A 26,707-nucleotide genomic window follows, 5' to 3' on the forward strand; every position below is an offset into this window, starting at 1 on the left:
ATCTCAAACCAGACGTCAGGTCGGAGAATTGAGGTGGAAGGAGAAGATTTCAGTTTTACACTATTCTTTTGTTCCATCTTCCACATACCCTGTAGCTGCTGCTAACACAATAAATTTGTTCGGGAAAATTGTTGTCACAAGAGGATAGAGTAAAACTGAAAACGACAGCCCAGACAACATTTGTTCTAATTCCATGACAGGACTGTTTGCATTTGAGGCCGCAATGTTGCTAAGCAGTGTCGAGTGCTCCATTCCCTTTGGAGTGCGGAACACACCACAGTAATCAGTTAAGATTGCCCAAGACAATATGAGACAATGTAATTTATGTATTTAATTAAATGGCTCCTAATTGGCCTAGTACTTGGACAAGAGATCTTGTCATTCAAATGAAGTTAGGAAAAATAGATCCACTCCACCTCCGCTCCTCTTCTCCCAATCTCTCATCCCTTCCAACGAGTCTATCCCAGTATACTGCAGGATAAAGGCCTCTCTCATGTTCAAGGGTGTTTGGCATAGAGTACCCTGATCTTCACTTTCGAGAAGTAGCCATGGTTATCAAAATCCACACCAGCAATAGTTCCCATCATGTGCTGCCTTTGTGGCTGCATCGTTGGTGAGGGGCATGGCTATGCCGCTGATACAGTGATCCTATTACCAGTACACTGGTGCTCATTTCGCTGACCTCAGAAGGATGACAGGCTGAGTCAACCCCCTGATGTTAATTCGGTGGAAAACGGGACTCAAACTCAGGACCCTAGGATCCCAAGCCACCACTCTAACCATGAAGCCAACACCAGACTTCAGTCAATGGTGAACTAGACAAATCTTTAACGACTCGACCAAAACAACCAACTATGAAAACAAAGCTTACATGTAAGCATTACAATCTCCCATCGTCGGCACCACCATATCTTGTGCACCAACTCCACATCTCCTTACACTATCCTCTTTCGTATTCAGCACAAGGCTGTAGGCTAGCATATTCATTGGCTGAGGGTGCAGCTGTGCTGCTGATACAGCGCCATCTGTAGGTTAGGGCAGGAATTTGAAATTTGGACAGGGTGCTCGCCTACTCTTCACGAAGGACACAGTGGGATCTTCAATGTCCACCATCTAATGCCCGCAGATGGGACGTCCACACACACATTTATGAATGACCCTGTCTATGACAGTTTGTAGATGGGTCGGGATTCAAACCCAAGCGAGACAGCGTAGAGGAAGGTGAGTATACCCCCAGGCCATCCTGCCAGCCCTTTCATTACACTGAACATACATTTTATCACAGGAACAAACTTTTTGCCAATATTTTTTTTCATGCTTTCAAGAGTATCCTCTTCTCAAGGCAAAAAAAAAAAACAACCAAACAAACAAACCTGAACTGCATTCAAAACCTGCTGCCATTCCTCATGCCTGATGTAAAAGATACATGAATTAAAATATCCTTCTTCATGACAAGGAATGACTTCTGTGAGACAGCTCATCTAGGTTTGGGAAAATGGTGGTCATTGGCAGATTTAATTTTAAACTATTGTACATGAACTTTAGCAATGTATGTATGGCCTTCCTGTGTCGAGCTACGACAGATCATGCAGTGTTGTGTCGAAGTAGGCGTATAACGTATTGAATGCGTTATATTTACGACGAAGAGGTGTAACCAAGGTTGTTTCTTGATCAGATAATGGCATACGAGTAGTTTGATGCAACAAGGATAATTATGCATGGAAACACTCCAAAGGAACCACCGAGGTCTATTTCCATGGGTCTGATTAAGAAAGCAAAATGTGCAACAGGAAGAAAAGTGAAAGCACCACAAAGGACAAGAGGTAACCAGATCCTCGGTCGAGGATTGAGGGTCTCATGTCGTGGCAAAGAGGGTAATCAAAGAACACCTTACTGTCAATCAGTAGTAATGCAAAGGTGGCTGGCCGATCAATCATATGTACATCAATGATTTGAAGGTACCTTTTTCACGAGTTGTTGGCCTTTGGGTAAAATTCTAAATCCTGTACTTCGGTAGAATATGGTACAGTGTTAACCATTTTGATTAACTGTCATCACAGCTCCCATGAGGCTTCGTAAATAAAGCATATGAAACAAGAGAGCAGAACCTGTCAAATCAAAATAATATAGTAGTGTACTCATTGGGATGTTACTATGTGTTTGACGGGCTGGTGCACCTACCACGTTGCAGTTTCTTCGGCCGTGTATTGAACTCGTGGGATAGGCTGCCCACTGTAAGAGAAAGACATGCAACATTGGACCAAACAAATTTGAACCTGAAATTCAAAGTTTCCTTTACATTACACACGCAAAAGATGGAATCTTCAACTGTCACCTTCCATTTCCTTTCTCTGGTCCTTTTTATCTCATGCATCTCTGAATGTATGTGCTTCGAAGGAGGTTCTTTACATGGTGCGTCAAACGTACTGGACCCTTCCGATGGCAGAAAAACAAAGCTTAAAGAAATTCAGGCTAATTAACAAGCATTTGAAACCACGGCTGATAAACACCATTTGCGAAGGCAGACCGATACCTTTAGGTAGCAACCTGGTGCATGATCTCCGTAAACCTGCAAGCAGCAATTCTCATGACTACTACTTCACCCTCATGAGTACTTCCTGGACAAATGCTGTCTGGAAACATAATTTCAGGTTATCATACATCGATTAAGGAAATATGGAATAAAAAAGTGATACAAGAAGAATGGAAAATCGGACTCATAGTCAAGTTGCCAATGGGTTCCAGTTCAGGGATTCTTCCGCACGTTGGACAAATCTGCAGCTGCCGCTTCCAACTCATTAAATCGATGTTTTCTGGACCGGATTTGTTGTGTTTTTCTGTTATATCTTCATCACTGTGTTGCTGATGATTCCGCGTCCAATTTTCTGTGTTGGTTGAATAGTATCTTCTTGTGCTGTATTTTTCGAATTTGTTTTTGTTGTTGAAGGCCTCCTTTAGCTGCTCCTCAGATAGCAATTGTGAAAATTATGTGTCCCTTTTGTCTCAATATCAGCACAAATTCATACCTCCCATCTCATGATCTTTAACTCGGTTTGTCCAATTTGGAAATTGGGAATCAGCATCCCTCCACTTCATGTCTCCTCTTTCACCACACCCTCTCAAAGTTTCATGTCCCCCTTTCTGCATCCCTCCTCACCCCACCCTCTCAATGCTTCCCCCCTCACCCCATCCCCTCAAGCCACTCACTCAAACCTTCAATTGCACCCAACCCACACAAATATTCCCTATCACCATGCCCCTTCAAAGACAACCCCTCACACTGCCACCCACAAAGCTTCCACCCTCCTATCCTGCAACCTCACAATGCCTTCTCCCACATCCTTAACTGAGTGGACCTCAAACATCCGAGGTCTCTACTACAACCTGCCAGATCTGGAAGTCAAGGCTGCTGCCGATAAACCAGTCATCATCTCTTTAACAGAATCCTTCCTCCCACAGGACACCCCTGACTCATCAGTGTGTCTCCGTGTTATTGTCCTCTCATATTTGATGGGCCTGAAACCCACCCCAGTGGCGTAGTTGCAATTTACATCAAGAACTCCATTTCTCACTGCCCTTGTACTGAGCTTACACATCCCAACCCCCACGAGTACCTTTCAACTCCATTTCTCACTGCCCTTGTACTGAGATTACACCTCCCAACCCCCACGAGTACCTTTCACTCCAACCTCCCCTCCACTCTCATCTCTTGTTTGTTTCTTTGTTGTACCATCCTCCAAACAGTGATAACTCCATCTACATCTGTCTTCGTCCACATGGACCAACTTTTAACCACTCATCCCAACTCTCTCTCTTCCTTGTCTCACAGTATTGCATAAAAGGTGCAAAAACAGACCTTAACTACAGACCTATTAGCTTGCTTCCAATTAGCAGCATTTCCACCAGCCTTGAGAAGTTCGGCATGGATGCCACAGATCCCTGGAGCTTTGCCCCGTTTCAACCAGTTCACTGCAGCCCGTGTTTCCACAAGCGAAGGTGGATCACAGTTGATTGGAGGGTCAGCAACAGGGATTGTAACACCCTTGACATCCAATTCGACAGCTGGTGTTTCAGCCTGGTACAATCACTCAAAGTAACCGGCCCAGCGGGCCTTCACTTCAGAATCCTCTGTCAAGAGCCGACCACCCTCTGCTCTAACTGCAGTGCTCCGAGGGATGGGCTTGGATGAACACAATGCGCAAATTCCCCTGTAAGCGGGACGAGAATCACCTGTCCACAGGTGATGCTCTACCCCCTCACAGATTCCTCGCACATAGGCCTCCTTGTCCACCCTTAGTGTAAGTACAGTTTTACGCCTCAGCTCCCTGAACAGCTCAGCTCTGCCATTCAGCCTGGCCCTGCAACTCTGGTCAATGGTATCCAGTGTCCCTTGAGGGACAAAATTCTTCTTTGCCCTGCGGTGAGTTCCAAGACATCCACCGGCAACATCAAGGACGGTGGTCTTGAAGGCACTCCACAACTCTTCAGGACCCCCAAAGCAACCAGACAACCCAAATCTCCACTCAGCCTGTTCGCAAACTCCTCAGCTACCCTCTCATCCTTGAGCTTGCCAACATCCAGCCTCGGCTGGGATGGTACCATTCTCCAGGATTTAAGGTGCAACTTTAGAGTTGCTACAACAAGCCTGTGGTCTGTATTGAGGAACTGTGCACTCTGGTAGACCCTGTAGTTCTGTATCATCCTCCAGCGACCATCAACGAGGACATAGTCAATCTCCTTTGCCACACAGCCAGCATTGGAATACCAAGTCCAGCGATGAGCTTGTGGGTGCTGAAACCATGAACCAGCCACCCTAAGTCCATGACTTCTTGCAAAGTCAAGGAACTTAGTGCTATTCTGGTTCATAGTTCCTGACCCATGGGAACCAACACATGTCTCATAACCATCCCTATCAGTTCCAGTCGATGCATTGAAATCCCCCAAGACTGGAAGTGTATCTCATCTGGGGCACTGATTAACCTCAGACTTGAGTGCGGCGTACAATGCATCCTTCACGGAGAGATCACTCGCCTCAGTCGGAGCATAGACAGAGACCAGGGAAATAACACCGAAGGAGTGACGAATCCTTAGTCTCATAATACGCTCGTTGACCGGTGTTACCTCAATTATCATTGGGGTCAGCTTATTGCACACAGCTACAGCAACTCCCTGAATATGGTAACCATCAGTGCGACCAGACCAATAGTAGGTGTAACCACCCACCATTATCTCGCCGCAATCCGGTCTCCGAACCTCAGAGAGAGCTGCAATCCCGATGTCCAAACGCTTCAGCTCAGATGATAACAGAGACAGGTGATCATCCTCTCTTAGGGATAGGACATTCCAGGCACCCACCCGAAGGGACCGCCTCAGGTAAACCCAAGGAGACTGCCATCTGGTGGACGACACATCAGCACCACTCCGACACACTCTCCCGCAATTTGACCCAGAAATGTTACCCCATGGTTTCCCTCTTATCATCAAAGGTTGGGCTCCTGAAGGCTTTGCCCCAATCCCGTCATCCGGTGAGCTGCCCTGCGAAGGGAAGCTGCACAGGAGGTACTCCCACGGAGTGGGTTTTCAGACATTTTTGCGTTTTTGTTTGGCGGAATGAAGGGTTTTACGGTGGCCGAAGTGCAAATCCTGCCACCAACCTCCTAATATGAAGTAATCCAACTGCAGGAGGACGTCCGCAGACACAGTTGGGCACTAGATATGGATGGCCGTTGGCTCACAAGGAGCTCCTCCGCCCTTTGACAGGTTTTATTTTTAATCCTGCTGGGTGTCCATATCCAAACACCCTCCTCACCAAAAAACCTGGTGGGGGAGACGGTTTAGTTGCCGACAACCCGAAGATGGAACAGGTTAGTACCGGTTAGTACCGGAACAGGTTCGTAACAGGTTAGTACCACCTCATCTCAGATCACCAATTTGGTTTCAGACAAGATCAGTCAACTTTGGACAGGCTGCTCCTTCTCTCCCAACAATGGATGGAGGCCTCTCCCAACAACAATGTGAGTCATGAAATCAGGTCCTTCTCTCGAGACATATTTTGAGCTTTCCATACAGTCTGGCAACCCGCCTTGCTCTTCAAACTCTCTGCCTGTAGGATCCAAGGCCAACTCCACTCTCACATAACTGACTTCCTCCACTCTTATAGACATTGTGTGGCTCTCAACGGTATCCTTTAATCTCCCGTCCTTCTCAAGGCTGGAGTACAAGGCAGTGTTCTGGGCCCAGTCCTATTCCTAATCTTCATAAATGATCTATATAACTCTCTGGAAAATCCCCTTTGTTTATTTGCTGATGACTCCACCTGTTGCCGTGAATTCCTCTTCCTTCAGACAGACAGGCTACAGCCTCTTCCGTCTCTCAACACCTTGACAAAATCACAAGCTGGTCAAACACTTAGAATATGTCTTTCAATCCTGACAAATCTCTCTCTGTCTCTGTCTCTGTCTCTGTCTCTGTCTCTGTCTCTGTCTCTGTCTCTGTCTCTGTCTCTGTCTCTGTCTCTGTCTCTGTCTCTGTCTCTGTCTCTGTCTCTCTCTCTCTCTCTCTCTCTCTCTCTCTCTCTCTCTCTCTCTCTCTCTCTCTCTCTCTCTCTCTCTCTCTCTCTCTCTCTCTCTCTCTCTCTCTCTCTCTCCTGTTCCTTTGCTTCCTGATCTGTTCAGTGTTCTAGCTCTTCCAAAAGCCTTGACGTTGAATACAAAAATGGGGACCTATCAGCATGTGGAAACTCGAGAGGAATAACACTGCTACCAATTGCAAGCAAAGTGATCTGCAAGATAATGTTGGATAGAATGCAAAATATGGTGGATGGGGTTATTCGGAAAAAAACACAAGTTGGTTTCTGAAGGAACAGAGGGTGAAGAGACCAGATCTTCACGCTACGGACTAGCATCGAACAAAGCAACGGATGGAATTCAAGTCTCTATTTAACCTTCATCGAGTTTGAAAAAGCATTTGCTAGTGTGAGCAAGGAAGGAATCTATGTGGAAAATATTCAGGCACTTTGGAATAGCAGACAGGTTTGTTAAAGACATCTGCAGTAACAACACATCATCTCCTGCCTTTGAGATCAGTCGAGGGGTTAGCCAGAGCTGCGTGCTGTCACCATTACTACTCCCTCCGGTACTAGATTGGGTGTTGAGAAAAACCACAGTTCAGCCTCCATGCAGAATACAGTGGACCCAAAAGGAACAGATTGAAGAGCTCAGTTTTGAAGATGACATTTGCCTCATGTCGCAAACAAGACTGTATGCAGAGTGAAGTGACTCTTCCACAGCATTATGCGCAAGTTAGACTGAAACCTAACACTGCTAAAACAGAAAGCATATGAATACATACTTTGGATGTGTACAGAATCATAAGCAATGATTGAACCATGAAAGAGGTTGACAAACTTAGGATCGATAGTCAACACCACTGGAGGGGGAAACACAAGATGTTCCAAAAAGAATACAAAAAGCAAGAGGTGTATTCATTGAGATGAAAGTAAAATGAAAATAAAAATAGAGCAGAAGAACAAAACTCAGGATTTTTGATGTAAACAGATGCGAGTCCTGGAAAGTCACCAAATTGATGACACAGAAATGGCCAGATCAGGGCAGCAAGATAGAGGTATAGAGAATAACAGAAAAGGGAAATATCAAAGAGGACATCAAACTAAAAAGATGGAAATGGGTGGGTTACATATTTACATAAGGAGAATAAGAACGTTGTAAAAACTGCACTACAGTGGGCGCCCAGGGAAAGTGGAGGGTGGGTCGGCCAAGGAAGACCAAGTGACAAGCTGTAGAAAAAGAAATGAGAGACATAAGAGTTACCTGAATGCATCTCGAATACATGGCACAGGACCAACGGAAATGGCGTGATTTCTCAAGGAGCTGTATATGTTGCCCAACATGAATGGATAATATGAAGAAGACTTCCTCACCCATACCAGGCACATCACCACACCTCAGAAGTAAACCATGAGATATCAAGTGGACCCTGAGATATCCTCTTTTAAATGGTGGCTCACTTGGGATAGAATGCCTGGTGTTGGCTTTCTGGTTAGGATGGTGGCTTGGGATCCTGGGGTCCTGAGTTCGAGCCCTGTTTTCCACTGAATTAACACCAGGGGATTGACTCAACCTGTCATCCTTCCAAGGTCGGCGAAATGAGCACCAGTATACTGGTAATCGGGGGCACTGCATCAGCGGCATAGCCGCGCCCATAACCAATGATGCAACCAACAACCAAAAAGGCAGCACATGATGGGAACTACATACATTACGTTGGATGTCACAACCAGGAAACATCATCCCACACCTTATAATTATCTTGTAACAATACTCGGCCATATTCTTGACAGAGCTTCGAGTGTTCAGAGGAAGTCATTTGGCCAACAAAAGGTGGATTACCATTCCCTGGATACGAGATTTCCACGACGATCCCACGGAAATGAAAACCACACTTCGTCATGGGAATGCATCACCACTTGGTAAACACTCAACCAACCTGCCACTCAATCATCTTTTATGCTCCATAACATTTCTATCTTCCACTACAATTCACTTTGCCTGTAACAACGTCTGCCAAAGAAGGTAAGTGACCTTGGAGGAATCAAATATTTTCACTCCTTTGGAAATCCAGACACCGGAGCTGATCAGACATGTTGACATGAAAATACACAGCAGTAGTGGTAGTTGTAGTCCTGAATTATATTTTTGGGGTAATTTGTCACTTTTTCAAGGTTAACAAAGGAAAGCATCCAATGAAACCGTTTACATTTGCGACTATTTTGGACTGTTTCCTGAATTCCAAAGAATATCGAGTTTCCTGTTTTTAACAGCATGTGATTTGAAATGAATATGGTGTTTGGAGTTTACTCCCTGGAAATATGAAATACAGTCGTTAAAAAATACAATTATCATATAGTGATAGCTGTTTTGTTCCAACGAAGGGTTGCGAAGCGTGAGCTTCTTGCTTTCCACGGCAGTTGGCATCCTTCGATCAATGTCCTGTTGCACGTTAATCCATTACTTGCAGTTTTGGGACTGAACATTGATGGTTCCAGATCAGCCCCGGTGAACATAGATCTATAGACACCATGTGGGTATGGTGTAAACTTGCTTGAAGGCAAATGTCATCTTTTGCTTGAGGCCAGCTGAAATGTTCAGGGGAAAAAACGAGAAATAGTTGTTTCCCCACAAACCCGGTATGGTTCTGTCTCTGCGGGGAGATATGTTATGGATAAACTCCTTGTGATAGTGTAAAATAACCTCACCATATAGGTATGAGATCTTCGTGCTTGAAAAGACTTTTTCCCACCCAGGTGACAGCAGTTTGACAAAAGAGAAAATGAGGTGGAGAGGAAAAAGAAGGGGACGTGATACGGGGCGTGCAGCGACTCTGGCCCACGACAAAAGTCGACAATATAACCAACTAACTTCACCACATACAAAGCTTTCATCCACAGCCAAATGGAGCACTGCTCTCCCCTCTGCAATGTTGCTCCTTCCTCACACCTTTCTCGGCTTCACGCTGTGGAAACCAAGACATTTAGGATAATTGGTATCTCCCACGATGAAGCTGAGTCTTTGTGTTCTCTCACTCTATCACTGCAAGCTGGTCGGTGGTCTTTCTGTTTTCTACCATGTCTTCTTCTGTCTCGCCCCCCCCCCAACCCTGTCTGTGATCTGTGCCCCCCATATTTCCACAGGGTGCTCAAGGTCCACCAGCAAACACCTTGCGGTGAAACAACCAAAATCAAAAATCACTGCTCACCTTTATTTTTTCATTCCTATTTTACCCCACCTCTTGAACTAACTCTCACACTCTCTTCAAACCTACTCTTCCCTACAGGTCCTCAAAACAGCTCTTCACCACCATCTGTTATCTTCACCCATCCAAAACCATGATCTTTTCTACCCCGGTTAATCCACCCCAAACCCACCTTAAAATTCCCTAGTTTCCTTCTCAAAATGGCCGCATTGCTGATACCGCACGTGAAAAGGCTGAATGCCTAAACTCGGTGTTTGCAGCTAAATCTTGTGTCCAAATCCCATCATTTTTCTACCCACCTTACCCAGTTGCACCCAACTGTCCCTGGACTCTGTGTCCTTTTCTCCTGACAAGGTGGAGAGCTTGCTGTCAAACCCGGACTCAGATTCTGCAACCGGTCCAGACGGCATCAGCCCACGTGTCCTAAAAACCTGCTCCTCTGCTCTTGCTCACCCTCTCTCAGTTCTATTCACCCTCTCATTTGCACAAGGTCATCTGCCATCTGCTTGAAAATCAACAAACATCACTGCCCTGCATAAAAAGGTGCAAAAACAGATTTCTGCAACGACAGACCAATAAGCCTTCTGCCAATCATCAGCAAGGTTATGGAATCCATCATCGCTTCAGACATTAAATCCTTCCTCTTCTCCAATGGCTTGATTTCCGATCTTCAATTTGGTTTCACACAAGGTCACTCCACCTTGGATATGCTGCTTCTTCTCTCCCAACAATAGATGGAGGTCCTCAATGCCAGACATGAAATCAGAGCCATATCCCAAGACATATCACGTGCTTTTGACATGGTCTGGCACCCTGCCCTGCTCAACAAACTCTCTTCCTATGGTATCCAAGGCCATCTCCACTCATGGCTTGCAGACTTCCTCCACTGTCACAGTCAACGTGTGGCCCTAAATGGAGTTCTTTCATCCCCTCTTCCTGTCCAGGCTGGAGTTCCTCAAGTTAGCGTTCTGGGCCCTGTTCTGTTTCTGGTTTTCATCAATGATCTCTCCGATTCTCTGGAAAATCCTCTTTATCTCTTTGCTGATGACTCCACCCTCTGCCATACCATCTGTCATCCCTCAGACCAGCAAGCAGCAGCTTCTTCGCTCACTACAGATCTGGGTAAAATCACAAACTGGTCCAACACGTGGAACATGTCTTTCAAGCCGGACAAATCTCACTCTCACTATGTCTCTCCGAAAGGGCCATTTAGAACCCCCCCCCCATCCACTTTCTCAACAATCCTCTGGAAGAAGTCCTTTCTTTCAAGCTTCTGGGTCTCACTATCTGCCATGACCTTTCCTGGGAAATCCATATTTCAAACCTCGCCTCCCAAGCCAGTCGCCGACTGGGAATCCTCTATCGTGCAAAGTCCTTCCTTGGCCCACCTGAGCTCCTGGCCACAGACAAAGCTGTCGTCCGCAGTCTGATGGAGTACTGCTCTCCCCTCTGGGCTGATACTCCTGCCTCCCACCTGTTTCAGCTTCACGCTGTGGAAACCAAGGCATTTCGGATCATGGGCATCTCCCGCTATGAGGCTGAGTCCTTGAGCCTCTCACTTTCTCACTGCAGGCAGGCCAGTGATCTTTCTGTCTTCTACCGTCTCCTCTCCAGCCTCGCCCCCCCCCCTGTTCTCTCTCTCTCTCTCTGCTATTTGTCACCACCAAATTTCCACAGGGCGCTCAAGGTCCGCCAACAACCCCCTTCTGGTAAAACCACCAAAATCACGAATCACTGCTCACCTTCACTCTTACATTCCTCTGTTTCCCCGCCTTTTGAATAAACTCCCTCTCTCGATTCAATCCCATTCTTCCCTCCAGGCTTTCAAAACAGCTGTTCACCACCACCTCTTGTCATCCCCCATCCAAATCCTCGATCTTTTCTACCCCCGATAATCCACCGAAGCCCACCTCCTTCAAATTCCCTGCTTTCCTTACTGAAAGTGCATGTGGTGTCCATCTTGTGTACCCCATGTTCCCTGCCCCTTCCCTCTCCCTTCCATAAATCTCCTCATGTCTGTTCCCTGCTGTTTTGTCCTTCCCACTCCCGCCCCTCTTGTCTCATGCCCCCCTTGCTGTTCGTTGTGTGTTAGCTCTCATTCGAGCTTCGACAAGGTATACCAAAAAAAAAAGTCCCTGAAGTGTCCATCTTGTTTACCCCATGTACCGCACCACATCGCTCTACCTTTGACAGATCTCCTAATATCTCTGTTCCCCACTGTTTTGTGTTTCCCTCTCCTGCCCTCTTGTCTCCTGCTCCCTTTGTTATTCGTTATGTGCGTTATCTCTTATATGCGTCTCAATATTGTATGTACAAAAAAATAATAATAAAAACGATTCTTCTTTACTGACAGGGCTCACTCGACTGTTTCTTTTCCGGAAATGATGATCCAGTTCCTTTGCGCAACTTTTATAGCTCTGCCATCATGTGACAATGTCGTTGCGTGCTTAAGGAAAATGGATGGACCCACCAGGAGACCAGTAGACTTGTTGAATATGCGACTATTTTTTTATCTGTCCTCAATATTCTTGACTACACAACTCTTATGTGAGCCATTCTAAACAAATGTGATGGGGGTATCACATGACTTTCGTTAGGCGAGCCGATATATGTTTGTTTAAAATCCCATACTATAAAATAAGCATAAAACACATTCCGAGTCACAAACACATGATGTGCCTTACTATTTGTAGGTGAAAGCGATTTCTGTGATTTCTTTTCTTCTTTGTCGATAGACCATGTCTGAATAGCCCTACACAGGACAACACACAACAGACAAATAAAATAAATAGAAGACCATAGCCAAAAATGATATCTCACTCCATGTTTTTTAAAATGCAAAATGCCCTTTATCCTTGGCCATATTGCTGGATCAAAAGGATGCTAAATTTTATAACATTATCGTAATAGGAGTTCCCTTACAAGGGACTTTAATGGAGGAGGTCATTCGGCCCACCAAAGACTGCGGCAATCATCCCAATTATGGTTGTTTGTCCATGCTCTATCCTTTTTGAAATGCTGAGCATCAGGCAAGGAAGCAGCACAAACCATTTTAAAGTCTTTGGTATGATTCAGCCCGGGTTTCAACCTCCGACCTCCCAGACTCAAAGCAGATACTCGAACCAGAGCCGGCCATACATTAAATGACGCCCCAGGCAAGGGGCGTCTTTGGTGCCCCCACTCTGTTTGTTCAACTTTTATAAGGAGGAGCGATGTCAGGTCGTGATGATTGGGTAGCGAGGGCATGCATTGGTGAGAGGGTCAGTGGTAAGAGATTAGCGAGGGCAGGCAGGGGTGAGGATGCAGCAATAGGGATAGGCAGGAAGTTTAGGAGATAGTTTTTGTGGGTGATGAAACTATTAAATATGTAGATTCTTCATTCTGCAGGAAGGATCGTACACATGGGGTTCCGTACAATTTTGAAGGAGCAGGAGTAAAGGACATTGAAGGAAGGGTAAATGACATTATGTCAGGTCATGGCAGGAGGACATTAGTTCCGGTCCATCAAGGAGCAAATGATTTTGGGAAAGTTTCATTGAAAGATTAGCAAAATAGATGCAGGATATTGGGTAAATGACTAATTGTGAAGGGTTGTCCGGTAATGTTTTCTTGTGTTCTAACAAGATTATAAAATGCAATAGAATTTATAATCAGAATGATAGATGTCAACCTATAGCAGGAAGAATGGTGGTGGGAGGAGGGTTTAGCATTCAGGAATCAGTGGGAATAATTTTGTGGGCAAAGGGATTGGTCTTTCCAGGCTGTAGGAGACAGGACTATATTAGAAAGGATGTGATTCCCAAAGGATATGATAGAGATGTTTAACTTCATGAAGGGTATAGACAAAAGATGTGCAGAATAATTATTTAGCAGAGTAGACAGTGATAGGACCAGGGGCCATAGCCTGAGAGTAAAGAAGATAGTTAAGATGGTAGTAAGGCAGGGGTCTTTCCCTCAGAGAGTAGTTAATGCATGGAATTGTCTCCTTGGAAAGGTAGTGGTCACAGAAACAGTGGAGACATTTAAATTGAAACTAGATGGGCACCTCGAAGCATCAGAGATGACGGGGTACATCATACATGGATATTCCTGAGCCTGCCACACTTTTCTCATCCCCACTCATTCCCCCATTCCCCCAATGAAACAGAGTCGTTAGCTTGACAGATTATATTTAACCTGGTGTTGTTGTAGTGCAGGCATGTTGGGCCAAATAGCCTCCCCCTTCATCAAATTTTCTTATTATAGCTTGGCAGGTGCACCCCAAACCAAGCTGTTAGAATAAGAAGTCCTTTCATTCAAGCTTTTGGTCAGACTTTTGGAGAGACATTCAATGTCTCTCCGACTGATAAAGCAACTCTTGTTGGTTCTCTTTTCTCCTCTAACTCCACACTGGATGACTCCAACATTCCAACTCCCCCCAATGCACCCCTTACCAATCCCAGACCACTCTCTGTGATCTCTTTTCTTGCAGTCAGAAACGTACTCCTCTCACTGAATACAAGCGAGGCATACGGACAAGATGGCATTCCTCCCCGTGTCTTGAAAGAACGTGCTTCTGAACTTGCACCCGTGCTTGGTCGTCTATTTTGTTTTTGTTAAAAAAAACCCAAACTTTCCCTCTTTCCTGGAAACGTGTCTTAGTACAGCCTATTCTAAAGAAGGGTGATCGTTCAAACCCTTCAAACCACGATCCTATTGCTCTGACTTCTATTATTTCCAAAGTCTCTGAATATCTTCTCAATTCCCATTTCCTCAAGCATCTTGAATCTCACAGTCTTCTATCTGACCACCAATGTGGCTTTCGCACAGCAAGACCTACTGGTGATATCCTTTCTTATATTACAAATGTCTGGTCTTCTTCTTCTTTGAGAGACTTTGGGGAATCTTTTGTTGGAGGCCTTGATGTCTCAAAAGCCTTTGACAGAGTTTGGCATCGGGGTCTGATATCCAAGCTTGCCTCTTTCGGCTTTTCTCCTTAACTCTGCTCTCTCTCCTATCGAGCTTTCTCTCCGACCACTCTATCTCCTTAATTGTTGATGGTTCAACATCAACTCCCTTCCCTATCAACAGCGATATACCTCAGGGTTCTATTCTGTCTCCAACACTCTTTCTTCATTTTATCAACGACCTCTTTCTTCCACAAATAACCAAATGCACTCGTATACTGATGACTCAACATTACATTCCTCCATGTCTTTCCCATCTGCCCCATCTTCCCTCACTCGATCTGCATCTCCATTCATCACAGCCACCTCTTTAAATTCGGATTTTGACAAGATCTCCCAGTGGGGCAAATGTAATCAAGTTGAAAGTTTAATGCTTCAAAAACTCAATTTCTTCTCATCCCTCTTTCTAAAACTCCTCTCAACTCGCTAATCTCCTTTGAAAGGTCCACACTTACACCATGTGATACAATAAACCTATGAGGTACCACTCTAACATCAAATTTATTCCAGAATCCACACATTAAGCAAATAGCTATGTCTGCCTCGAAGACATTAGGAGTCCTGTTCAGATGTCGAAGATTCTTCTCCTCTGAACAGTTGCTCCAACTATATAAAGGATTGATTCGTCCTTGTATAGAGTACCACTCCCACATCTGGGGAGGTTCCAGCTCCACATACATACTTGACAGAATTGAATCCAAAGTTATTCGACATGTCAACTCTACCAATGTGACCTCAAAACTCGACCCGTTCAAATTACCCCACAAAGAAGGCTCTTTTTCTCTTTTCTACAGATTTTACTTCGGTTTCTGCTTGCAAGACCTTGCTGCTTGTATACCACCACCATGAGCGAGACCAAGGAATACTTGACAAGTCACTCGATCACATGATTATTGTGTGGAGATTGGCAACTCAAGGGTGGGCCGTTACGATATTTGTTTCTTCCCCTCCACTGTTAAACTCTGGAACTCGTTACCTTCTCATGTCTTTCCAAATACCTCTGGCCTTCCCTTTTTCAAAAAACAGAATATTTTACTTCCTCAAAAACTCTTGGACTATTCTCTCTTTCTTCATTTTACTATCGAAGCAGTTCTTTTAATTAAGGTCTGACCTTGATGAGGATTGTATAGCTAAAGTTATTGTTGTCTATTAAGGCCTAAGTCACATTTGGCTCGGCAGCCGTAGGGTCTGCACAATCTACGGCCACTAGCAATTATAGGGCGGCCGCAGTATTTCCACGGTCACACAATGTAGCAGTCACATATGTTTTTATTCTTCGGGTAGCCACACGGGGTATTTAGAGATTGTGGAGACCGAAAACGTGGGGGTGCCGTACGGTCTTTGATGTCGCACAGTGACCTTAGGGCGTCCCTACGGCGGCAATATAATTTTCAAGGCAGACGCAAGGTAGCCTCAAGGTGCCTGCAAGGCGACCGCAGGGGGGCCCTAAGGCAAACGTGCAGCCAGACGGACGGTAACGAGTGGGTATATATACCAGTTCTTTTTTTACTGAAATAAAAATATACCAGTTTGGAATATACCAGTATGTATAACTGAATGTACTATAACTACAATATATATATATATATATATATATATATATATATATATATATATATATATATATATATATATATATATATATATATCTGAATATGCCAGTTCGTAGAGGCAAACACCGATACTCCGATCTCTAGCGGTAGCGCACGGTGGACGCACGGTCGACGCAAACTGCCAAGGAGGCCATACGTAGGACGCACGGCGGACGTAGGGGAACCATGCGTCGACCCTGCGTTGCCCACAGGTAGTCACACAGACCGCAAGGTCACCATACGTTGAACACAGGGATGCCTTCAGACTACCCTATGGCGACCGTGGAAATAGTGCGGCCGCTGTAATTTTTTGGGGGTTGGCAAAATTCCTTTTTCATTGATAAGAGCCTACGGCAGCCACACGAATAACGCAAGCCCACTGTACGCCCTACGTACGGTCGACGTGGAACACATCTACGTCACAGCTTGGCTTGTCGAATTGCTACGGCCAACGTAGAAATGAAAAAGGTTATAACTCTGCGATATAATTCCACGGCGACCCCTACGGCCTGTAAAAGATAGCCATACGGCATAGGGCCACCCTGAGGCCACCTCAGAAACTCTGCGGCCACCGCACGTTTCTGTCAATTCAGGGGGGGGTACGGCCGCCGTATCCAAGCCGTAGAGCAAATGTGACTTAGGCCTAAATCACACATATTTAATATCTTTCACGCCTGCTTTTTAGAATCCCATTAAGAGTCCTTTGGAATTACCCTTCAGAATTACCGTTTATAATTTGCCTGGTGTTGCCTTAATGGTTAGGGTGGTGGGCTTTGGGTCCTAGCGACCTGAGTTCAAATCCCGCTTAGCAGTTGAATTAATACCAGGTGGGGTTAACTCGACCTGTCATCCTTACGAGGTTGGTAAATTGAGTACCAGCATGCTGGTATACTGTGGCGGAGTGGCGACATGTCCAGGATTGTACCCAATAGCCAAGGAGACTGCTAAGGCAGCACCAACGCTCTACACAGAATATGGTCCCAATCGCTCTCACTCGCTTGATGAGGACTCATAGTCCATGACTGGAACTTTCAACATAAAAAAATTACGAGCCTTATACCTTGAATAAAAAAAGAAGAGAAAAAAGAAGGAATTGTTTCAAAGAAATTGATCACTATTGTCTCTAAATTAGGAAATGTAAATTAACAGAGTGGGTCAAAGGGAAATTGAAAATACCAAAATGGCATGGAACACGCATGGAAGCAGCACAAGTTGTTGAGTTTTTGAAGAAGGCTGTGCATGTGAAGCATGTGATCTGTCAGAGGAATTTAATCGAGCAGAAGTTGCTGCCAAGACAGCAACCACACGCGAAGATACCTGGTGTCAAGGAACCTCCAAGAAGACCAGACTGCTTGCTACCCATAGTCCGGCTTGCTACCAGGCATTCGTAATTTGTTCAGGATGCCGGCGATAATTCACCGACTTGTCTCGAAGGACATCTTTAACAGCCACAAACCAATGCCAGTCGATGGGATACCAGGTTTAATGTCCATCTCATGGATGCCACGCATTGATGAACCACCCTGCCTGAGAAACACCAGGATGACAGTTTATAGGCAGATCTAGATCCTAACCCAGGCTAGTGTGAGTATACCTTTCGATTATCCTACCAATCCCCAACACAGCTTACCATGATATCAGAATATGTGGATGAAGTTCCCGTGAGCTCTTTTGATCCGTCATATTGTTGTCGGATATTACGAGCGTGAAAACTTACTGGATGGTCGCTGCACAGTTCCGGCTCGATCTTGGTCACCAGGTGTGCACATTGGTCAAGATCACGTATTTTCTTTGGAAACCAAGGCACTGCCGGAAAACAAAATGGAACCACAAATACTGATGCAACAATTCTAAGATTCATTGTCATAAATTCACGAAAGAGTGAATACACTTGGGGTGACCACTTCTTTTCCACCCTCAGGTAAACACCTTTACTACTATCCTCTGTTTCCTAGTTTTATCACAATTTCCTAGCTTAGCTGTAAGCCTGCCTCTTACGACACTTGTTCTTCCCCTTTCACTACATCCAGGCTTTTATGTATGTCAGACTATAACAACATAGCTGCAGTGATCAGTAGAAGATGAGAAAGGTGGAAGGTTACACCTGAGATGCCTAAGGATCTTTGCACAAGTACTATTGTTCCAAAGATGTTTGTGTCCATGGACAGATTAATGAACTTTGCAAACCCTGAAACATGTTACTGATCGTATACCTAGTATGGGTCATCGTGCCATTGTGTTGATCTATACCTTTTTCATCTCGTATGATTCTCACATGCTCAGCAAGACGTTTCAAGGAGCCCACCATCGTGATGGCATCAGATGCGTGCATCTCACATCGCACGAAAAACTCGAGTCTTTCAGATCTGAGATGCGGTGGACGTGTCTCCACGTGATGCAGGTCAGCACCAAATGTCTGCAGGAAAAAGTTTTTTGTGAGTCACGTGTTTCCGATATTTAAGCAACATTCAGGCTTTAATAAAAAAATAAAAAGGTACCGAGAAATATGTGCGACGTAAATACAATCGTAACAAAAGTCACGATCTTACCTTAAGTCATGGGACAGGGTTTTAGTGACACTGTACAGAAACTCTTGGTTTGCAAAAATTTAATATCTTTCATGCCTGCATGTTCATGCTCCAAGGCTGGAATGCAACACCCACAAATTTTAGAATTAACCTTTCGAATTACCATTTGGAATTAACCTTAAGAATTAACCTTTAAGAGCCCTTTGGAATTACCTTTTATAATAACCCTATAGAATTACCATTTAGAATTAACCTTTATAGATAACTTTTAAGAGCCCTTTGGAATTACCTTTTATAATTACCCTATAGAATTACCATTTGGAATTAACCTTTCGAATTACCATTTGGAATTAACCTTTCGAATTACCATTTGGAATTAACCTTTATAATTAACCTTTAAGGGCTTTTTGGAATTACCTTTTATAATTACCCTATAGAATTACCATTTAGAATTTCCCTTTAGAACCAATGAGAATTACCCTTTATAATTACCCTAAAGAATTACCCTTTGGAATTACCCTTTAGAATTACCGTTTATAATCACTCCCTTATTATTACACTTTGGAATTACCCTTTATAATTACCCTTTATAATTACACTTTGGAATTACCGTTTGGAATTACCCTTTATAATTACACTTTGGAATTACCCTTTATAATTACCCTTTATAACTACCCTTTGGAATTACCCTTAAGAAACATCCTTTATAATTACAGTTTGGAATTACCCTTTATAATTATACTTTATAATTAAACTTTGGAATTACCATTTATAATTACAGTTTGGAATTACCCTTTATAATTACCCTCTTATAATTACACTTTGGAATTACCCTTTATAATTACACTTTGGAATTACCCTTTATAATTACCCTTTATAACTACCCTTTGGAATTACCCTTTAGAAACACCCTTTATAATTACACTTTGGAATTACCCTTTATAATTACGATTTATAACTACCCTTTATAATTACCCTTTAGAATTACACTTTGTAATTACCTTTCATATTTACCCTTTAGAATTACACTTTGGAATTACCCTTTATAATTACCCTTTATAATTAGCCTTTGGAATTACCCTTTATAATTACCCTTTATAATTACAATTTGTAATTACCCTTTATAATTACTCTTTATAACTACCCTTTATAGTTACCCTTTAGAATTACCCTTTATAATTACCCTTTATAATTACACTTTGGAATTACCCTTGATAATTACCCTTTGGAATTACCCTTTATAATTACCCTTGAAAATTACATTTTGGAATTACCCTTTATAATTACATTTTGGAATTACTCTTCAGAATTACCCTTTAGAATTATCCTTTATAATTACACTTTGGAATTATCCTTTATAATTACCCGTTAGAATTACCCTTTAGAATTTGGGGTGAGAGAGGCAGAGGGGTAAGGGAGGGAAAGAGGGAGAGGTAGGGGAGTGTGTGGAGGGGGAGAGGTGGGAGAGGAAATTCTGGCAGATGCGGCACCCCGCTGAACGTCCATCTGAGAGACGGTACACACATTGATGAATCACCCTGCCTGTGAAACATCAGGATCAGAGTTTAGAGCTAGGTTGGGATTCAAATCCAGGTTAGATAGCTTCGAGTGAGCATGCGAACATCATGGCTATCCTGCTGTGACGTGACGATTCATTGCTTTGTAACAACTGAAAACATTTTTTATTAATTGTAATCATATAATTGATTTTGCCTTCCTATTTCTGGCATTGAACTGCAGTATCACCGTCGAAGCTTGAAGAGCGTGCGCCAAGTGGCTTAACCAAGCGCTTCAACAAAGCAGTTGAAGAAACTTTAAAAAAATGAAACGTTTCATTTTTATTTTTATTTATTTATCAATGCTGAAGTGACAGGTCACATTATGAAAGAAGATCGTACAAAAAGAGAAAATGGTGTAAAATAAAATTGCACATTTTCAGTGAGCCAGCCAACACCCACTCCACCGCAAAACAAAGCGGGGCCAACGCAGGCGAGTGGCCCCTGAACTCTGTTCAAGTCAATCGATAGAACCTGTATACCTGGTGTTGGCTTAATGTTTCGGGTGGTGAGCTTGGGATCTGAGGATCCTGAGTTCAAATCCCACCCAGCTGTTGAATTAATACCAGGTGGGGTTCACTCTGCCTGCCATCCTTCTGAGGTCGGCAAAATGAGTACCAGCTTGCTAGTATCCTGGATCAGAGTGGTGACCTGTCCAGGATTGTGCCCAATAGCCAAGGAGACTGCTTAAGCAGCACCAACGCTCTACACTGAGTCTAGTCCCAATGAATGAATGAATGAATGAATGGATGGATGGATGGATGGATATATTCTGTGACAGTGTGAATATTGTTGAGGGCTTGCCAAGTGGCTTAAGCACTCAATGAAGCACTCCAACAAAACAGTTGATAAGGAACAGCTGGCTTGGCAAGTGATTAACGATCACTGATTATAATCATATTAAAAACCTCCTGGAGATGCCCAAAATGTGAAACTACGTCTGACTTGAACAAATGAAGACCTTTCTTTCAGCAGTCAGACCTGCTGTTAAGTTCCATTCTGGAGCTTAAGTTTTGTAATTTGGCTGAGCTTAAGAGATTCTGGAGGTTATGGTATATGTGGAAATGAAATAAAGCCACGAATGCTGGCATCTCTGTGCATTTATAAGCTTTGCTATCTATCCAGCAATTTGTAGGTATGATGACCAGGCATTCGATATGAGTGAGGAAAGTGAAAAAAAAAATACTTTTTCAATCGGAAATCGTTGTGGCCTTTTCCCAAGTCAAGGCATTTTTGAGCAGACCAATAAATAGGGTATTAAGCCCCATCGAGGGGAAGCGAGGTTTCCGAGGATAAAGGATATAATTAAATAAGGCCATTAATTATTTTCAAAAGTGGTGTTTAAAGTAACCTAAAGACTCAATTTTCATTATTGCACTCTCTTTGAGTTCCCTTTGTATGCATACAAAGTTTCAGGCTGCTAGGTTTTATGGTTTTGGAGTTATGGAGGAGACACACATACACACACACACACACACACACACACACACACACACACACACACACACACACACACACACACACATTGACTGACTGATACACTGACACACACTCACATTTGTTGTTATAAATTAGGTCATGACCTTAAAAATAGGGGCAATAGCCCTGGATGCTCAGCTGGTAGCGGCTGGAAAAGATAACCAGTAAACCACTGGTAGGCATGGATGACCCACAAAATATGTAACGGAGAAGAAAGTAAATACCTATTTTGAAGGGGAAACGCCTGATTTTTATCTTTTTTATTTTTTGATACTGTGAACAAACTTTGGTACATCACAGGTGATGAAGTTTGTGGTGAAGTTTCATCAAAATTCTCTCTGTAGTTTCTGAGAAGACAGCAAATACATTTTTTTTAGGGGGGGAGGGGTGGGGAACCCTCCTATTCCCCCTTAGACCCTGACTTTTTTATTGGCATGAACAAATTTTGGTACTTCACAGATGAGAAGGTTGTGGTCAAGTTTCATCGAAATTGTGTGTGTACTTTCAGAGAAGAAGTTGCAAGTGTTTCTGGATGGATTGACGGACGGACGACGCACCATCCCACAAGCTTGGCGGAACATTCCAGGAGAGCTAAAAATTAGGTCAAGGTCAAAAAATTACTTCAACTCGGCATACTTTTATTCCCATTATTGTTGCAAAATTTTATTCTGAAAGTCCGTGCCAGCTAAGAGATACTGCTCGGAAACTGGGAGTGTTGTGTTGGAATTGCAGGAAAAAAATTCTAAATGGTGGTTTAGTACTCCTCGGTGTCGAAGGAACTCAGTGGTATCATTAAATATTGGTGGTACAAATTGTGGAAACAAACCCTACAAGAGCAATAAACCTTCCACTGTCCTATAGGGGGAGACTTAATAAAACTCCGAGCAACAATAAAAGACTTTCAGCCATACTGGCTTGGAAGCCAGATAAACCACAAAGGTTGGCAGAGATTGTAAATTTTTTTGGTTTACTCAGATGATAATTGTTTACTTACCTCAAAAATATGAAACATCTGTGAAATTGTTGACTTTTTGATGTTCAGCTCAAAGAAGAGGTTCAACTTTGCTCTTCCATTCTCTGTTTCCTCAAAAACCAGTGCCCCGTCCAGGCCCTCCGGAGCTTCTGCAGCTGCCGCGGACTCTCGCTCCTTCCGTGCATCATCGATGAGGCTCGCGCGCCTGTACGTGTATGGTGGTGTCTGAAAGGAATGGTACACCGTGCCTTTGCAAAGAAAAAGAGGCTGGGATATCGTAGCAGTAAAAATGACAGCCAGCTTAATGTCCCTTCCATGGATCATATTCTTAAGAAATTTTGAATAAAATTTGACTTCCAAGGTAAAGTTTTGTAATTGTCTCAAATTATCGGATGAGTTAGTTATCGGTGGATAGAGATAAACAAAAAAAAAAGGATCGGTTTATTTCTCAGGATGTTTTTCAGCATAATTGAGGCTCATGGAAGAGCAAGGTTACAAATGGTATATATATATATATATATATATATATATATATATATATATATATATATATATATATATATATATATATATATATATATATATATATATATATATACATATATATATACAGATGTTTGGTACTACAGAACTTTAATATGGATACAAACACACACGACATAATAGTGACCAAAGCTTTTCGTGCTGCACTCTTCAGGGTAAAAAAATCGCAGCAAGTGAAGTTGGAAGTGAAGGCGCGTGCTTTATACGTGTCTCAATAAGGTAGACGCTTATTGGTTCAACTGTAATGACGTCACGGTTAATCCGAACATCCATTGGTCGGCTCATCATCTTCACCTCGAGCTCCCATTGGCTGGAGCAGAGTTCGTCAATGATTGACATTTGCAACCACATCCTGGAGAGAGGGGGATGGGTTTCCCCAATGGTCCATTCACTATTTGTTGCTGTACTTCCCTTGATCTTTCCATGCTGAAAGAGACACAGAGATCGTACAAATTCCTTTTGACGACATAATCTTGGATCCGTGGTAAGGATGAAGGTTGCTTTCAACATACATAAATGAAACGCGCTCCGAACACGGTTCAATATCCAGAACATATCTGCATTGTACTGGTCTGCACAGATAGGGTGGGCAACCAGGTGCTGTGCAATGGCAGATGAAGCAGGTACAGTGGCCGGTGGTTGCTGGATATTTCTCCATGCTCACACTCGTTGTGTTCTAACCCTCACAATCTTTCTTCGAATTTCTTCGAAACATATGCTACAATTAATTGTCCCGATTTCCAAAACAGAGAGTTGAATTGGGATCTTTGTATAATATATAGCCTGGTGTTGGCTTAATGGTAAAGGTGGCTGGCTTCAGATGTTCTGGTCTTTAGTTCGAGCCCCTTCCAGTTTAATTAACATCAGGTGGGGTGACTCAGCATGTCATCCTTCCGATGGAGGCAAAATGAGTACCAGGTTATTGGTAACAGGGGGCATTGCATCAGCAGCCAAGCTGTGCTCCCAAAAAATGATGCCACCAGCAGCTACAGGCTGCATACGATATGTACGTATCTTTCTACAAATTGCACAAACTGTTTGAGATGAAGGAAAGCGACACTAGACAACGCATGAGAGCATACATTTGATATCAGCAATCACCGTGTGACACGGCAGGTTGTTTGCCTGCATCTGCACCGTCAGCGATGGAGTGCTGGAACAATCACTCCGGCTATTGGGACCAGTGTTCAGCGTGCGCATTGAATTTATTAATCTTGCCGAATGCTGTGACAATTCAACCCAAAATGAATTTACACAAAGTTCATACATTTTCCAATTTATCCTCGTTATCAGCTGAGATTTATCAATGGGTTAAGTAACTGACTGTTCTTGTGTAAATGTTGAACGAAGATAATTCCAATAACTTTCATCACTTTAATCACGAACCAATTCTCCCTGCTATTCCTCAATGAGGCCAAACTTGTATTTGATCAATCATAGCACAGAAAACGAAACGGGTCGTACCTTTACGGGTTCTCCAGTTTCCAAGCCCGACTGGCGTCGCCCCGAAGTGGACATCGTTGATGGAGAAGCGAACACCGTGTCCAGTTCTGCAGCAAACCGAGGCTATTGCGCTCTTTTGAAGGTCCTTTCCTCTTTCTCTCCTTTAAATAGTCTAAGGGGGATGCCTGCGTCAAAAGGTCAAAACGGTGAATCGTTCCAGGTGGAGCCGCCCCGGAGATCTGTTTTCCTTTTCGTGCTGAGTCCAAACCCCTCCTCTTTGTACACTCACCTACCCTAAATGCACCTCCCTCACCCCTCCACCATGAAGGCTCAAACGCTGCACAAAACTTGAGATTCACTTCTGATGAAACATTTTCCAATCATCGTCGAGCTTACCAAAAGACCCAAATGTTCGTCTTTAAGGTTTAGAACCATGACAGCCATGAGGATGGCGTTCATGCCACGAACCTCGCCTTGAAAATATGAATTCAGGTGATTATTAAATAAATAAGCAATATATATGCAATATTACATATATATATATATATATATATATATATATATATATATATATATATATATATATAAATCGCTTGGAGGAAAAGGGGAGGCAGATAGTTGTTGTCGGGTTTGTTTGTATAATCAGTGACCCCAATTTTAATGGTACCCGAGAGATTATTTCACCCTGTACAGGAGTACACCCTGTACACCCTCTTACACCCTGAGAGGAGTGGGAGCCAAAAGAGGCGGGAGAGGGAAGGAAAAAACATTGGGGAACAGAGACATGAGGAGATCTGTGGAAGGGAGAGGGATGGGGCGGGGAACACGGGGCAAACAAAGATGGGCATTACAGGGACTTTCAGGTCCTTACTCGACAGGGACTTTCAGGATAGAAAGCAGGGGATTGGAAGGAGGTGGGTTTAGGGTGGATCCGTGGGGGGAAAAAAGATCGTGATTTTGGATGGCGGAAGATATGAGGTGGTGGTGAACAGCTGTTTTGAAGACCTGGAGGGAAGAGTGGGATTTATGAGTATGGGAATTCGTTCCAAAGGCAGGGAAAAAGAGGAATGAAAGAGTGAAGGTGAAAAGTAATTCTTGATTTTGGTAGTTTTACCAGAAGGGGGTTGCCGACAGACCTTCAGTGCCCTGCAGAAATATGGGGGGGGGGACATATCTCAGACATAGCAAGGGGGGGTCAAGCCTGGAGTGGAGACTGTAGAAGACAGAAAGACCACTGACCTGCCTGCAGTGAGAGATTGAGAGACCCAAAGACTCAGCCTCATCACAGGAGATTCAAATGATCCTACATGCCTTGTTTTCCACAGAGTGTAGCCGAGAAAGGTGAGAGGCAGGAGCACCAGCCCAGAAGGGAGAGGAATAATCCATCAGGCTGCAGACGAAAGCTTTGTATATGGTCAGGAGCTCACGTGTGCCAAAGAAGGTCTTTGCACGATGGAGGATGTCCAGTCGGCGACTGGCTTTGGAGGCCAGCTTGGAAATGTGGCTTTCACAGAAAAATTGATGGCAGATTGTGTGAACCAGAAGGTTGAATGAAAGGACTTCTTCAAGAGGATTGTTGAGAAAGTAGATTGAGGGGAGGGGGGTGGGGGGTCCAGAGTTTCCTTTCGGAGAAACATAGGAGAGTGTGAGCTTTTTCAGGGTTGAAAGACATGATCCACATGTCGAAACAGTTTGTGATTTTATCCAGATCTGCAGAGAGTGAAGAGGCTGCTGCTTGCCGATCTGAGGGATGAGAGATGGTACGGCAGAGGGGGGAGTCATCAACAAAGAGATAAAGAGGATTTTGCAGTGAGTCAAAGAGATCATTGATGAAAACCAGAAAAAGAGCAGGGCCCAGGTCACACCCATGAGGAAC

At 43.7% G+C, this 26,707-nt stretch overlaps 1 protein-coding gene across 1 annotated transcript in view; it reads right to left on the bottom strand.

The window, feature by feature from the left end:
• Positions 1–25,220, bottom strand: part of TH (tyrosine hydroxylase) — a 77,261-nt gene extending 52,041 nt beyond the window's left edge. The window contains exons 1-6 of the mRNA XM_085886577.1: positions 24,853–25,220; positions 22,867–23,070; positions 18,560–18,725; positions 18,027–18,115; positions 12,456–12,523; positions 2,182–2,232 (exon numbers count right to left, since the gene is read on the bottom strand). Coding sequence (XP_085742703.1) covers positions 2,182–2,232; positions 12,456–12,523; positions 18,027–18,115; positions 18,560–18,725; positions 22,867–23,070; positions 24,853–24,906 — 632 coding nt within the window. The 5' untranslated portion in view covers positions 24,907–25,220. The remainder of the gene's footprint in view (positions 1–2,181; positions 2,233–12,455; positions 12,524–18,026; positions 18,116–18,559; positions 18,726–22,866; positions 23,071–24,852) is intronic.
• Between the last annotated feature and the right edge of the window lie 1,487 nt (positions 25,221–26,707).

This window comes from Eptatretus burgeri, chromosome 6 (genome assembly GCF_056783735.1).
Source record: "Eptatretus burgeri isolate ZD-2024b chromosome 6, Ebu_testis_v1, whole genome shotgun sequence".
NCBI classification, from domain to species: domain Eukaryota; kingdom Metazoa; phylum Chordata; class Myxini; order Myxiniformes; family Myxinidae; genus Eptatretus; species Eptatretus burgeri.